The 16,578-nt window shown below is 44.5% G+C and overlaps 1 protein-coding gene across 3 annotated transcripts in view; it reads left to right on the top strand.

The window, feature by feature from the left end:
- The window catches only part of COL18A1 (collagen type XVIII alpha 1 chain), a 233,228-nt gene extending 218,708 nt beyond the window's left edge, over nucleotides 1-14,520 (top strand). For all 3 annotated transcript variants that reach the window (XM_077272570.1, XM_077272568.1, XM_077272569.1), the window contains 8 exons: nucleotides 947-1,100; nucleotides 5,765-5,838; nucleotides 6,120-6,248; nucleotides 8,358-8,393; nucleotides 9,711-9,977; nucleotides 10,066-10,263; nucleotides 11,231-11,346; nucleotides 12,846-14,520. In XM_077272570.1, coding sequence (XP_077128685.1) covers nucleotides 947-1,100; nucleotides 5,765-5,838; nucleotides 6,120-6,248; nucleotides 8,358-8,393; nucleotides 9,711-9,977; nucleotides 10,066-10,263; nucleotides 11,231-11,346; nucleotides 12,846-13,059 — 1,188 coding nt within the window. In that variant the 3' untranslated portion in view covers nucleotides 13,060-14,520. The remainder of the gene's footprint in view (nucleotides 1-946; nucleotides 1,101-5,764; nucleotides 5,839-6,119; nucleotides 6,249-8,357; nucleotides 8,394-9,710; nucleotides 9,978-10,065; nucleotides 10,264-11,230; nucleotides 11,347-12,845) is intronic.
- The last annotated feature ends 2,058 nt before the right edge of the window (nucleotides 14,521-16,578 follow it).

The following is a 16,578-nucleotide window of genomic DNA, read 5'->3' as shown; positions in this document are numbered from 1 at the left end:
TAGGTACACCTGTCCAACTTCTTGTTAACACTTAATTTCTAATCAGCCAATCACATGGCGGCAACTCAGTGCATTTAGGCATGTAGACATGGTCAAGACAATCTCCTGCAGTTCAAACCGAGCATCAGTATGGGGAAGAAAGGTGATTTGAGTGCCTTTGAACGTGGCATGGTTGTTGGTGCCAGAAGGGCTGGTCTGAGTATTTCAGAAACTGCTGATCTACTGGGATTTTCACGCACAACCATCTCTAGGGTTTACAGAGAATGGTCCAAAAAAGAAAAAAAATCCAGTGAGCGGCAGTTCTGTGGGCGGAAATGCCTTGTTGATGCCAGAGGTCAGAGGAGAATGGGCAGACTGGTTCGAGCTGATAGAAAGGCAACAGTGACTCAAATCGCCACCCGTTACAACCAAGGTAGGCCTAAGAGCATCTCTGAACGCACAGTGCGTCGAACTTTGAGGCAGATGGGCTACAGCAGCAGAAGACCACACCGGGTACCACTCCTTTCAGCTAAGAACAGGAAACTGAGGCTACAATTTGTACAAGCTCATCGAAATTGGACAGTAGAAGATTGGAAAAACGTTGCTTGGTCTGATGAGTCTCTATTTCTGCTGCAACATTCGGATGGTAGGGTCAGAATTTGGCGTAAACAACATGAAAGCATGGATCCATCCTGCCTTGTATGGAGCATCTTTGGGATGTGCAGCCGACAAATCTGCGGCAACTGTGTGATGCCATCATGTCAATATGGACCAAAATCTCTGAGGAATGCTTCCAGCACCTTGTTGAATCTATGCCACGAAGAATTGAGGCAGTTCTGAAGGCAAAAGGGGGTCCAACCCGTTACTAGCATGGTGTACCTAATAAAGTGGCCGGTGAGTGTGTGTATATATATATATATATATATATATATATATATATATATATATATATTTTTATATTTTTCAGGGAGCTAAAGGAGACACTGTCCAAGGTCCTCCGGGTCCACGTGGCCCACCAGGAGCTCCAGGCGTAGGATATGAAGGAAGGCAGGGATCACCTGGACCTCCAGGACCACCAGGACCTCCTGGACCCCAGTCTTATCCTGGACCCAACAGACCAGGTTAGTGGAGAGGTACAGTTTTAAAAAGTAAGTTAGAATTGCATGGTTTACAGAATTGATTGTACCCCAAAATACCATGTTTCCCCTAAAATAACCCTAGCAGGAATTTTCTGCCTTTTTGGAGTAGGCTAGATTTAGAAGCCCTACTTCAAAAAATAAGCTCTATTTGCAGTTCAATGAGGAAGTATCCAGGCAGCTACAAGAGTTAAGTAATACAGCTAGACCCTTAATTAAAGAAAGCAGACACCTCCAAAAAAAATCATTCACTAGACCCTAAACAATTACAGCTGGCAAATGTTAACGATGGATGGACTCTCGCACAGAGATCTGCGTCGCTGTCAGGTTCCTTGCTGTTGGATCCTAGTATCGCTCCGCCCTGACACACAGATTGGGTCCCAGTATCACTCCGCTGTCACACACAGATTGGGTCCCAGTATCGCTCCGCCCTGACACAGAGATTGGGTCCCAGTATCACTCCGCTGTCACACACAGATTGGGTCCCAGTATCGCTCCGCCCTGACACAGAGATTGGGTCCCAGTATCACTCCGCTGTCACACACAGATTGGGTCCCAGTATCGCTCCGCCCTGACACACAGATTGGGTCCCAGTATCACTCCGCTGTCACACACAGATTGGGTCCCAGTATCGCTCCGCCCTGACACAGAGATTGGGTCCCAGTATCGCTCCACCCTGACACACAGGTCGGGTCCCAGTATCGCTCCGCTCTCACACACAGATCGTGTCCCAGTATCGCTCCACTCTCGCACACAGGTCGAGTCCCAGTATCGCTCCGCTCTCACACACAGGTCGTGTCCCAGTATCGCTCCGCTCTCACACACAGATCGTGTCCCAGTATCGCTCCACTCTCGCACACAGGTCGAGTCCCAGTATCGCTCCGCTCTCACACACAGGTCGTGTCCCAGTATCGCTCCGCTCTCACACACAGATCGTGTCCCAGTATCGCTCCACTCTCGCACACAGGTCGAGTCCCAGTATCGCTCCGCTCTCACACACAGGTCGTGTCCCAGTATCGCTCCGCTCTCACACACAGATCGTGTCCCAGTATCGCTCCACTCTCGCACACAGGTCGAGTCCCAGTATCGCTCCGCTCTCACACACAGGTCGGGTCCCAGTATCGCTCCGCTCTCACACACAGATCGTGTCCCAGTATCGCTCCGCCCTGACACACAGATTGGGTCCCAGTATCGCTCCGCTCTCACACACAGGTCGGGTCCCAGTATCGCTCCGCTCTCGCACACAGGTCGGGTCCCAGTATCGCTCCGCTCTCACACACAGGTCGGGTCCCAGTATCGCTCCGCTCTCACACACAGGTCGGGTCCCAGTATCGCTCCGCCCTGACACACAGATTGGGTCCCGGTATCGCTCCGCTCTCACACACAGGTCAGGTCCCAGTATCGCTCCGCTCTCACACACAGGTCAGGTCCCAGTATCGCTCCGCTCTCGCACACAGGTCGGGTCCCAGTATCCTCCGCTCTCACACACAGATCGGGTCCCGGTATTACTACGCTCTCACACACAGGTCGGGTCCCAGTATGGCTCCGCTCTCACACACAAGTCGGGTCCCAGTATCACTCCGCTCTCACACACAGGTCGGGTCCCAGTATCACTCCGCTCTCGCACACAGGTCGGGTCCCAGTATCACTCCGCTCTCACACAGATCGGGTCCCAGTATCGCTCCGCCCTGACACACAGATTGGGTCCCAGTATCGCTCCGCTCTCACACACAGGTCGGGTCCCAGTATCGCTCCGCTCTCGCACACAGGTCGGGTCCCAGTATCGCTCCGCTCTCACACACAGGTCGGGTCCCAGTATCGCTCCGCCCTGACACACAGATTGGGTCCTGGTATCGCTCCGCTCTCACACACAGGTCAGGTCCCAGTATCGCTCCGCTCTTGCACACAGGTCGGGTCCCAGTATCGCTCCGCTCTCACACACAGGTCAGGTCCCAGTATCGCTCCGCTCTCGCACACAGGTCGGGTCCCAGTATCCTCCGCTCTCACACACAGATCGGGTCCCGGTATTACTACGCTCTCACACACAGGTCGGGTCCCAGTATGGCTCCGCTCTCACACACAAGTCGGGTCCCAGTATCACTCCGCTCTCACACACAGGTCGGGTCCCAGTATCACTCCGCTCTCGCACACAGGTCGGGTCCCAGTATCACTCCGCTCTCACACAGATCGGGTCCCAGTATCGCTCCGCTCTCACACACAGGTCGGGTCCCATTATCACTCCGCTCTCACACACAGGTCAGGTCCCGGTATTACTACGCTCTCACACACAGGTCGGGTCCCAGTATCGCTCCGCTCTCACACACAGGTCAGGTCCCAGTATCGCTCCGCTCTCGCACACAGGTCAGGTCCCAGTATCGCTCCGCTCTCACACACAGGTCGGGTCCCAGTATCGCTCCGCTCTCGCACACAGGTCAGGTCCCAGTATCGCTCCGCTCTCACACACAGGTCGGGTCCCAGTATCGCTCCGCTCTCGCACACAGGTCGGGTCCCAGTATCGCTCCGCTCTCACACACAGGTCGGGTCCCAGTATCGCTCCGCTCTCACACACAGGTCGGGTCCCATTATCACTCCGCTCTCACACACAGGTCAGGTCCCGGTATTACTACGCTCTCACACACAGGTCGGGTCCCAGTATCGCTCCGCTCTCACACACAGGTCAGGTCCCAGTATCGCTCCGCTCTCGCACACAGGTCAGGTCCCAGTATCGCTCCGCTCTCACACACAGGTCGGGTCCCAGTATCGCTCCGCTCTCGCACACAGGTCAGGTCCCAGTATCGCTCCGCTCTCACACACAGGTCGGGTCCCAGTATCGCTCCGCTCTCGCACACAGGTCGGGTCCCAGTATCGCTCCGCTCTCACACACAGGTCGGGTCCCAGTATCGCTCCGCCCTGACACACAGATTGGGTCCCGGTATCGCTCCGCTCTCACACACAGGTCAGGTCCCAGTATCGCTCCGCTCTTGCACACAGGTCGGGTCCCAGTATCGCTCCGCTCTCACACACAGGTCAGGTCCCAGTATCGCTCTGCTCTCGCACACAGGTTGGGTCCCAGTATCCTCCGCTCTCACACACAGATCGGGTCCCGGTATTACTACGCTCTCACACACAGGTCGGGTCCCATTATCACTCCGCTCTCACACACAGGTCAGGTCCCGGTATTACTACGCTCTCACACACAGGTCGGGTCCCAGTATCGCTCCGCTCTCACACACAGGTCAGGTCCCGGTATTACTACGCTCTCACACACAGGTCGGGTCCCAGTATCGCTCCGCTCTCACTAACTCCGTGTGAGCGATACTGCTTCCGAACAGCAGATGGAGCCAACCGCTGTGGAATCCAGGGAGACCTGACAGTGAACCAACTCTCTATCCAAATAGAAAAAAGGGGAGTATAACAACAACACTACTCAACAAAAGAATCTACCCCTATAAAAATATACTTTATTAGTTATTCAAACATGGATAATACCACCAGTGATTCAAAAATTTAAAAACATCCAAAAGAGGGATTATCAACCCAGGAATCTGGGCAGCGGCCCATGACAGGAAACAATGTGGCACAATATGAAGAAATACAAAAAAGTCTTTCCATAAAAAGAGTAATATGCCTTCCCTGCCCCTAATAGGCCCTAAAGTCTGATGGCATTCTTGTCAGTGGAGGTTGGCACCCTAATTTGCGATGTGGCGCCCCCGCTCCACGGCGGCTGTACCTTCAATCCCTAGGTTATCCCTTAGTCTATCAGAATCACAGACCACAAAAAATAAAACAATAGATTATAGATACAATTGATCTAAACCACTTGTTTAGCCCTATTGCCTGTAACAGACAGCACCACTGAAAAATAAATAAACCAGTCTCTGTCTCATGTTAGAGAAAAACTCCTTACTCCCATATAGGATAATCTATGATATTGCCATCAGTGAAGGGTGAAATCTGCATATAATATATTCTCAAAAAAGGATATCTTAACCAGAGCACTGGAGAAGGAGCATAGAAAACTATACTGGTTTTAGGCTGCCCTTATGTACAATAAAAAAAAACAAAAAAACAAACAAACAGTAGATGGATAATAATACATTTAAAAATGGAAATTAAAATATAAATACTGTTGTACTCATATTTAGCCAGTAGATGGCACCACATACAACAGAGAAAAAGCAATAGCGTGGGAATAAATGCCCAACTCAAGATTCATAGGACCTCACAATGTCAAGTTTAATAAAGCAAAACGTGAGAATTTATAATAAAACTTAACTTTTCCTAGATCACTAAAATGAAAAAGTGCTGCCTAAAAGAGAGAAAAGTGGCAAGAACGAGGGTATGTGACGTTTGGCATAAGGTGGAGGCCCAGGATCCTACAGGAAGGGACCCACTTTACACTGCACTAATTACCATAGAGACCCTACTGGTGCTACAGGTCTCCTGAAGACTCCAAGTGAAGAAACGCGTCAGGCTGCACACAGGGAGGGCTAATTGTGGACTGCCCTTGTCAGAGCAGGAGCTTTTGAGGATTTGGGCTATTATTTTGGGGGGAAACATGGTATATACAAAATGTCGGCGTCAAACAGAGCAGAAAATGTACCGTAATTATGATTATTTTCCAAAAATATTATTTTATCTATTTTTAGCTTTAAGCATTCCAGGACCACCAGGACCTCCAGGGCCACCTGGACCACCAGGAGGTTCAGGAGGATATTCCACGGTAAGTAGTAAGCATAAGCCAAAAGCAGATGTAGGAAGAATTGACCTTGCATACATATGAAGAAAAAAATCTTGCTGGGCACCAACATCTCTAAAAGGTCAACTAAAGCTTTGTAGCTTGTCCTTCTTGAAATGTGAGACTTTTTCATGACCTAAGACCAATGGTTGGCTCCGCTTTTTCCTTGCTAATCTCTAACCAGAAGATCATAATCCAAAACTTGGTTTGTTCCTTGGTTTTTCATTTATTTCTAATGCTGGCTTTCTTCCGTTTTTATGTATTAGGCTACAGTACTGCATACTTATCAGACTATGCTTCACTTGGGTCAGACATTTCGAGAAGGGACCATTATACTGGTACTGGAACAGTCAGAATTGTATGTGCGAGTAAGGAATGGATTCCGAAAAATACTTGTAAGTTATACATTTTGCGGCAAAATTTACCAAAATCTAAAAACTGATTTTAATTAATATATTAAAACAAGAAAAAAAATTAGTTAAACCTTGACTTCACCAAAGAGTAGAGGATAAAATATTTATTTCAATCCCGATAATGGTTAGCCCTAAGAGGGGTTATCTCACCATGATAAATCCGGTAGTTAAAATGAAAGTGCTTGTAAAAACAAGCAACTTTGCAAGTTACGTTTTATTCTAAAAATTCTGTCCATACTCCAAAAAGTAGAGCTAGTAATTAATTCTGCTGTGTACTGCTCATTGCCTAGGTTACCGGTTACCTCTGTAGCCTATCAGAGGTGGCTGGTCTGCTAGGCAAGGAGCCAATCACTGACCAGCTCTTTGCTTTAGAAATTGCAGGTGCTGCTCAGAAGCTGACTGGATCACAGGATCTGGCCAGGTCTAGTCCCTCTTGTCCTCCTCTAGTGCTGCAGAGGCAAAGGTGGCTGTGCTAGCAGCACGGGTGAGAGCACAATTTGAATCAGCGGTTCAGCCATGCCACAGGTCCAAACGGTCAATCATGAGGCATTCATAGCCCCCTCTGTAAGCAAGAGGCGGGGGAGTTCGCTCCTGAAGCACTGTGTTAAGACTGCCCCTTTAATATAATCAATATGCTTTGAAGCAAACGAGTATATACTGGACTCTTGGCATCCTTTCCAATGAGCAAATGAAGCATTGATACTGTTTAAAGAAGCACTCCCATAAAAATGTTATTCTCTTATAGGAGATATCCGGGATTGAAAAAAAATAAAAAATAAAATAATAATTTGCCTAAGCACTAACCAGATGGTATTTGCTACCTACCTGCCAGTTGGGCTTAGCGCCATTCTGGGCCGGCACATAGTGGTCACAGACTTCTACTGACGTCACGTTAACAGAGCGGCAGTTTCTTTTCCTGTTGACTGGGCGGGACTACTGGTGTCATGCTGATTGACAGCTGATTCTTCCCTGCCGAACTGACTGTCAATCAGCAAGACACCAGTAGTCCCACCCTGTCACCAGGAAGAGAAAATGCTGCTCTGTTGACAGGGAGCAGCTGAATCTCCGGCAGGAGCTGACAATGACTGGCACTGGTTACAACAGCTTAGGCACATTTTTTTTTAAAGTCCCGGATATTCCCTTTAATATATTGCAATCATCATATAGCACTGTGCACTTACAATAGCTCATTTTGCCTTTGTACCCAGATCATTCTTTTCTTTTCCATTAGGTCTGACGTCACGTGATTAGTAACTGGCTAGCTGAATCCTTCTAAGCTCCATGTAGAAACAGGAGGTTAATTTTCCCTGTATGAGTCATCAGTCACTACAAAAGTCAATGGCAGGGGGGAGCAGAGAGTAGCTGGGTCAAGAGTTGAAGAGGGGAATGATAAATGCAGGGAAGAGGGTCTTCCTGTTTCTACACAGAGCAGAGAAAAGAGAACAATTATCTGAGTAGGAAGGCAAAATGAGCAATTGTAAGTACACAGTGCCATATAATATGATGACTGCAATATATTAAGATGATAAACTTTGAAAGGAGGAGGGCTTATGCTTAGGGTTTTGCACATAACTACCACCTCGTCTAGGCCTTATTGAAAAAATTGATCTGCCATGCAGAAGGTGTGGCTATAACATATTGGAAAGATATAGGCTGGCACCGAGTGATCTGGACACCATGTTCTCTACTTTCCACAATTCATACCCGTTTGAAGGGTCTTTTGACAATAAGCTCAGATCAACTCTAATATGTGGGTGAACCTGGAAGGTGATGTATAAATTCCCTGCAGCGCCACCACAGGGGAAATAAAGCATTACAGTCTGCCTATTCAAATCAATAGGTTGCCTGTGTAATGCAAAACAAGTCAAGAAATTTACTTTATACCCACTCTCCAAGATCCCCACTTCTATTAATTTAATATTACGTAATACGATAAATTATTATTTTTATACCTGCACAACCCATTTATCTGAAACCATGCTAATATTGATTTCATATAGGTTAGAGTCCTTATTTTCATGTGCTTGAAATAACCGAAGGGTTGGGTGTCTTATCTTGGAAACCTTTGCTGACAATGTTTTGTTTCCACAGCTTGGAGAATATGCAACACTGAATGGCAATGGGCAGGTAAGTTCATTAACCCTTTTGCTGCAAGGGCTTTTTTTTATTTTTTTTTACTCAAATTAAAACCTAAATGATCAAAATATAATCTTAACACCGGTAGACAAATATTTTCTGAAAACGGGGACGTTGTGTGCTCTTTGCAGAAAATTATCTACCCACCTTCTAAATAAAATAACAGTTCAAGTTGTGCAGTGTTCACGCATACCACGAAGGACTATGCTTGTATAAACTGGAAATGTAAGGAAAATAACAGGGATATTACGCACTTAAGAAACCCTAAGCTCACATTCAAGCCGGGGTTTATGCACAATTATATAAAAAAAAAAGTTTGCCTGTAAAATATTTGTTCAGGTAGTACAAGAGATGTGGTGCACTCCGCATGGAAAAAAAAAAAAAATGTCTATAGACATTGTAAAATATTTGTGCAATAGGGTTTCATTAAAATTTTGTTAAAAATGCTCAATGAGTTCACAGTGAAATGCATTGGTGAGTTCCTCTGAGTTTTTTTTAGCCTTCATCTCTACTGATATGAAAGGTGAACTTTAGCTTGGACATACATCAGCGTAGAACATCGCTCAGGAGAATTAGGCGCTACGTACCCTCAGAGGAGCACACTGACAAATTTCACTGTACAAATGCTTTATAGACCCCCCCAAAATTAAGCATTTAAAGGTAACCTGTCATCAGCATGTTGGCCCCCGATCTAATGGCGTGTGTAAAGGTCCTTCAATGATTATTACATCCACACCTTTCTTGTAGTATTTTGCTTGGAAATTATAGAGAAATCCAGCCTTAAAGTTTAAATCACAAGAGTAGATGGTGGACACTCCACTTCCAGCTGCCCAACACCGGTCTTTGACTGCTAATTCACTCTTCTCTTAATGACCTGCCTCACCTGCCCAAGATTCGGCACAAGAGCCATTATTGCCTGGGGTTGTCTCACCATAGGGGGTGGCGAACGTGTAGTAATGTCCTGATGAAGTTGCGAGAACAGAACTATTGATCTGCTCATGCATCGCCAAAGCTATCTGGGTGATTAAGTGAATGAATAACCCAGCTCAGTCCACAAGGTCCTCACAGGTCTTCTCACTTCTGTTTTATGGGGCGTTGCAGAAAAATTCCATGTTATCTCTCCTCTTGTGGACAACTAAAACACGCTCACGCTACATTGTGACTTAAGCCACAGTCTCTGTCTTGTTTGAAAGTCAAGAATCCTGCCTTTACAAGACCAACTATGGAAGATTGGATGGAATTTTTCTCTTTGTGCCATTGTAGCACAATCTATATTACCAATTGCTAAATGGTTCCTCTTCTCTACAGGGTAATGAAGTTGCTGTGGTACAACCTCCAGTTATTAATTATCCTTCTGACAACAAAAATTCAGGATATTATCAGGATATTACAGAAGAAAATATTCCTCCACCTCAACCTCCCCAAAATCCTGAACCTCCACGACCAGAATACCGTCCACCACCAGAATACCGTCCACCACAGCAACCACAGCCGCCACCTCAAGTCTTCCCCAGACCCGCAGAGCCAGAGAGAAATACTCCTCCCATCCACACACACCAAGAATACCAGGCCGCAGTGAGTATGGCGATGGTACACGAAGATGCTTTCCCTTGTTGTGCTCCAGGGTGGATTCTTACGATATTTTTTTTTTGTTGTGTTGCAGTTACATCTTCTGGCACTAAATGCCCCTCTTAGTGGCAGCATGCGTTCCATCCGCGGGGTTGACTTCCAATGCTTTGAGCAAGCGCGTAAAGCTGGACTTCAAGGGACCTTCCGCGCATTCCTATCATCACGGCTGCAGGACTTGTATAGTATAGTCCGGAAGGCCGACCGTCTCACGGTGCCTATTGTTAATCTTAGGGTGAGTGTGGAGATCAAGTACCTGAACTATAATGTTAGAATCTACTTGTTTACTATGCAAGTTATAGAATATTAATAAAACGCTGGAGGATGGATATAATGTCCGCCTTCAAATATGCAATACAAGAAGGAAATACAAACTTTCCTGTTCTTGCTGCCATCTTTTTTCCTGGTTAGTCAAAGCTGGTAGTAATTCATATAGATGGGCCCAATTCATTTAGACTAGTGTTTTGCATGCCAGTCAGTAGCGCTAGAAGGCAAAGCAACAGTTCATTCAGATCACACTCCACTTAAGTGCATCATACAAGTGCCGTTGCCAGAAATGTTACTCCAATCAGAGACTGGAGTACATTTCTGGCGTAATTTATGCCACTGACGTGGCATAAACTTTGAAGAATTTGCCAAGCAGGATTCACCACTCCAGCTCTGCCCAGTTCGGGAAAGTTGGCCAGAACTAGAATGAAAAAAATGCCAAAAGTCACAACTTTAAACAACTTCAAGTTCCACCAAAATTTTGAAAACTCCTTCATGAAATGGTCCCTAATAGTGGAAATGCGGGGTCCCCAAAATTGATCAATTGGTATCAACATCTGGGGAAAAAAAATGCAAACGCTAATGAATCAGAGAAATTGTTAATTTTTTTTTTTTTCTGGAGATTTGATTTAACATCTTTTTTTGCTTATTGTAGATGGACTCACATAGGTCACACTGTATGAAAGCCTTAAGTTTGTGTCCATATAGGAAAGTAACAATGCAGCTAGTGTCTCACATTCCCAGAAAATAGAGTAGGTGGCAGTGTACAGGGGCACTAGTGTTGGGGTAACTTACCTAAACTTCTCCACTGTTGACTTTCATCAGTGAGATAATGTGGACAAGGATGTAATTACTGTTATTCACAGGCTACTCGTCATCTTAGTTTTTGTATTGAAATCTGACCTCAATTTCTGTGCTGTGTGACTCTGTTCCAGGATGAGACACTGTTTGACAGCTGGGAATCACTATTTTCTGGTTCTGAGGGACAGATGAAGCCTGGGGCTCGAATCTATTCATTTGATGGACGGGATGTTGCAACAGATTCTACTTGGTAGGTCAAGCCACAATACAGTTACGGATTTGAATAGGAAATAATTTTTCAAATTCATGGTATTTATTGTAAACATCAAAATATAAACCATTTTAGAATTTTTCCAATAAAAATATTTATTCTATTTGAATGACTAGAAATCTATTAAAAAGAATATACATACTGTATGTGTCTATAATATATGTTGGGAGCGCCACTTTTTAGACAATTGACTGCAATTCCCCAAATTGTAAGTCACCGCCACCGATACAATTAAGCCCTCCATAGACATTAAATATTACAGAATTTCAGCTGAATCAACTGATTGATAAATGAGGGCTTCATACTGTTCCCCGACGGCAAATGTCGAGGTAGGAGAGGATTCGTAAGTTGGATTTTATCTGCCCGATGATCCTTTTGATCGCAGGCAGGTAAGTTGCTGTCAGAGGGATCTGGCAGTGACTTACTTTGCTCTCCACTTTGAAAGCACATGCACTCATGGCCAAGATGAACTTGCATGTGATGGGGAAGGTCTGGAAATAGTTGGCAGCCAGCTTCATTCTTTGGAGGATGGAAGATCCTTCGAAAACAAGCAGCCGTGCAGAGCATCTATACATTGTGCTCCCACCAGTGCTTACCACTAACTCCATAGTGTGTCATCACAGAGATCCTTCCATTTAATGGTCTGAGATGGAATTGTCCAATCAACTCCAAGGCGAAGGCACAAAATTGTCATGCAAAGCAGATTATGGGAATTTGGTAGTTTAGCACTTGGCATATAATACTGTAGAAATCCTAGACCCGTTTGTCTGCAGTAGTGGCGTAACTAGAGTCCGATGGGCCTGATGCAAGATTTGGACAAGGCCCCCTCCATATTGTGGTGTATGTGTATACACACATAACCTCCATCCGTGTGTGTGTGTATATGTATGTATGTATGCATGTATGTGTATGTGTGTGTGTGTGTATATATATATATATATATATATATATATATATATATATATATATATATATATATATATATATATATATATATATATATATATATATATATATATATATATATATATATATACACATTTTTTTTTTTTTTGCCCTCCATCCTGATATTTATGTCCCTCATCTTGGTATATATCCCCCATTCTGCCGCTGTTCTTTAATTCATAGCAAAAAGTAAACAATTATCAGACGGAAGCGCACAACGTCACTGCCATGCACCCCGCAGTCACGTGCCACCAAACCTCAGCTGCTGGCCTCTAATTGGCTGGCAGCTTCTATTGCCGTGCACAGACCAGACGGGTCTTTGCGCCACAATACACTTCAGCTGAATGTGCATCCAAGGACACACATCCAGTTGGTGTTGGTGCTGGCGTCGGCGGGCCCCCACACACATGGGCCCGGTCTCAACCTCTGCAACTGCGGTTATTACACCCCTGTTCATCAGAAAATAACCTTCTGTTTAAATCTAGGTTTTATAATGATAATTATATATATTTTCTTGAAATTTTGTCTCTCAGGCCACAGAAGATGGTCTGGCATGGGTCAGACTCCAAAGGTCGCCGCCTAACTGAGAACTACTGTGAGACCTGGCGCACAGATGAGAATGTAGTTACTGGCCAAGCATCATCTCTATCAAGTGGGAAACTCCTAGAGCAGCGCTCTCAGAGCTGCAACAAGAACTTTATTGTCCTGTGCATTGAAAACAGCTTCATGTCCACCGGCCAGAAATAGGAGCACATTTAACAGCCAAATTGGTGCCTATCCTGGCAGAGGCTGCACATGGATTTCCCAAGATTCCTTCTTGCATCCAGAGACCAAAGAGTCGAAAGCTGCTCTTCTCTGAACTGAACACTAATGTGCAGTGTTATGGTCCCCTCCTCATGGGGGCCGCATCACTTGGATACACTGGTTGAGCTATTCCATGCCTCAGCTCAACACACACACTTTTAGTTTTACATTGTGAAAGAGGCTGCAATTCCAAATATTGAACCAACAGAGGTCATGAATTGAACCAACCGATGTCATGATTTGAACCAACTGAGATCATATTGATTCTAGTTGTGCCAACTTCTACTGAAGTCTTCCCCAGAGCAGAGGGTTGTTTGCAACCGGGCTGTCCTAAGAGGAAGCTAGCCTAAGATAGTACAACAGTTGTGTGAAGGATGCAAAGTTTATGGGTGCCTCAACTCTTTGCATCAGGTTTGGAATAGTCTCTATTTTATTCTGTAATATTTAACCACTTTTAGTTACAGACACACATACGTCTTCATTAATCTCTCGTGAATGTCTGTTTCCTAGTTCTTGCTATGACAAATACCTGGTGACTACCACTATATTTATTAGACTACTCTTTAAAAAAAATAAAATAAAATTAGGACAGCCTAAATGTTTTAGGACTACAGTGCTTATTAAGTAGTTGTCAGCCTACAGAATCATTCCTGACTTTGGTCTTTAGGATGACAGATGCCCAGTGAACAATGTATTCCCCAGATTGAGGCTGCTCTATATGTGACCTGCCCAGCCTGGCTAGGGCAAACTATACTACTTGGGACCGTTGTCATTTTTAATCCAGGATGTATGTTAGTCATATTTGTTTTATATCTAGTTATACATGTTTACTTGTTTGGATGAGACAAATGGAAGGATTAGCTATAGTTCATGCAACCCTGAATATTCCCAGTTGGACTAGGTGTCTACACAATGAAGTTTAGGATGAGCGTGCAATAGAGGTAAAGCCACGGTATTATTTCACTATCTGAAAAACTACTACAGCCCACAATGTCTTTGTGCTGCCAGATAGGAAAGCCCCAAATCTTCGAATCCCACCACCACCACGTATGCCGGACTGCTGAGTCTATGAGCAATGGCGTGTCCAATTTTCTTCCTACAATGTAGAAAATATGGCACTTTTGCCTGTTTTCTGACCTGTAAAGTTGTTGCCGTCTGCTGGTTACTGGGAACCTTGTAAAGCTGGGAATGGACTCAGGTGTGTGGTACAGCAAAGTCACCAGTGACTAAATGAAATCCTCATGTGTCTAAAATGGTGCTAAAAAGTCTTTATTTTTTTAAACACTTTTAGAATATTTTAAGACAGGAAACAGATGGAAGTTGTCTACCGTAATCTTTGTATTTTAAAAAAAATAAAAATCAAACCTGTGGATATTCATTTCTATAAAAACTTCCTAGGACTAATATCTTGTGTGTGTTTTATTTGTAGTTTTGTTTGATAAGAAGCATCTGAGAATAGTGGCCAAAACAAGGAAATGGGGGACCTAAAAGTGAACTTTTCCACATCATACATCATTTGTTGGGCTGGGGTATTTGTGTCATTTTAAAAATGGCTACATTTGTATTTGGAATAGAAAACCCAAAAGTCATTATCTCAGTAGATTAAACTACTTTATAACAGTAGCTTGAAAAATTATTTTAAAATCCGAAATGTTGGCCTATTAAAATGTATGGTCAGTAAAAGCACTCAATACTTGGTCGGGGCTCCTTTTGCATCAATTACTGTAACAATGTGGCGTGGCATGGAGGCGATCAGCCTGTGGCACTGCTGAGGTGTTATGGAAGCCCAGGTTGCTTTGATAGCAGCCTTCAGCTTCTCTGCATTGTTGGGTCTGGTGTCTCTCATCTTCCTCTTGACAATACCCCATAAATTCTCTATGGGGTGAAGGTCAGGTGAGTTTGCTGGCCAATCAAGCACAGGGATACTGTTGTTTTTAAACAGGTAATGGTTCTTTTGGCAGTGTGGACAGGTGCCAAGTCCTGCTGGAGAATGAAATTTCCATTTCCAAAAAGCTTGTTGGCAGAGGGAAGCATGAAGTTCACTAAAATTTCCTGGTAGATGGCTGCACTGACTTTGGTTTTGATAAAACTCAGTGGACCTACACCTTCAGGTGACATGGCTCCCCAAACCATCACTGATTGTGGAAACTTCACACTAGACCTTGGAAATTAAGGTCCCAGAGTCTGGAGGAAGAGTGGAGAGACAAGACAATCCAAGCTGCTTGAGGTCTAGTGTGAAGTGGAAACTTCACACCAGACCTCAAGCAGTTTGGAAGAAGAGTGGAGAAGCACACAATCCAGACTCTGGGTCCTTGATTTCCAAATGAAATGCAAAATTTACTTTTATCTGAAAACAACACCATGGACCACTGAGCAACAGTCCAGTTCTTTTTCTCTTTGGCCTAGGTAAGACGCTTCTGGAGTTGTCTATTGATCATGAGTTGCTTGACACAAGGAATGAGACACTTGTAGCCCATGTCCTGGATTCGTCTGTATGTGGTGGTTCTTGAAGCAATGACTCCAGCAGCAGTCCACTCCTTGTGAATCTAATCCAAATTTTTGAATGGCCTTTTCTTAACAATCCTTTCAAGGCTGCGGTTATCCCGGTTGGTTGCGCACCTTCTTCTACCACACTTTTTCCTTCCACTCAACGTTCCATTAATATGCTTGGATACAGCACTCTGAACAGCCAGCTTCTTTAGCAATGAATGACCTTTTGTGGCTTACCCTCCTTGTGGAGTGTGTCAATGACTGCCTTCTGGACATCTGTCAAGTCAGAAACAGACTAAAGGACCTTTTCAAATGCTTAGGAAGCCTTTGCTGATGTATTTTGTTAATTACTCTAATTTACTGAGATAATGACTTTTGGGTTTTCATTGGCTGTAAGCCATAATCATCAAAATAAACACTTGAAATAGATCACTCTGTTTGTGATGACTCTATATAATGAGTTTCACTTTTTGTGTTGAAGAACTGAAATAAATTAACTTTTAATTTCTAAAGGTGCTATTGACATGAAATTCTCACCAGGTGACTAACAACCCATCCAATCCACACAGGCAAATAAATCAAACCACAGATGTCCATAAATTAAAGTTATATGTAGTAATGAAAAATTACACAGCGAAAGAGTATTAAACACCTACTGAAATATAATTAATACTTCGTACAAAAGCCTCTGTTGGTGATGAAGCTTCAAGACGCCTTTTGCATGGATAAACTAGTCGCATGCATTGCTCAGGTGTGATTTTGACCTATTCTTCCACACAAACACTTTTCAAATCCCGAAGGTCCCGTGGGCTCCCTCTCTGAACTCCTTCCATAAATTGTACATTGGCTGGGCCATTCTAGCAGCTTTATTTTCTCTCTCTGCAATCAATTGAGTTTCCTTGGCTGTGTACTTAGTATCATTGTCTTCCTGAAATATCTGCCCTCATTTCATCTTCCTGGTAGATGGCAGAT

The sequence above is a fragment of the Ranitomeya variabilis genome, chromosome 7 (genome assembly GCF_051348905.1).
Source record: "Ranitomeya variabilis isolate aRanVar5 chromosome 7, aRanVar5.hap1, whole genome shotgun sequence".
NCBI classification, from domain to species: Eukaryota; Metazoa; Chordata; class Amphibia; order Anura; family Dendrobatidae; genus Ranitomeya; species Ranitomeya variabilis.
Note: the sequence above shows the minus strand (reverse complement) of the source record. Positions and strands in the feature narration are given on the sequence as shown.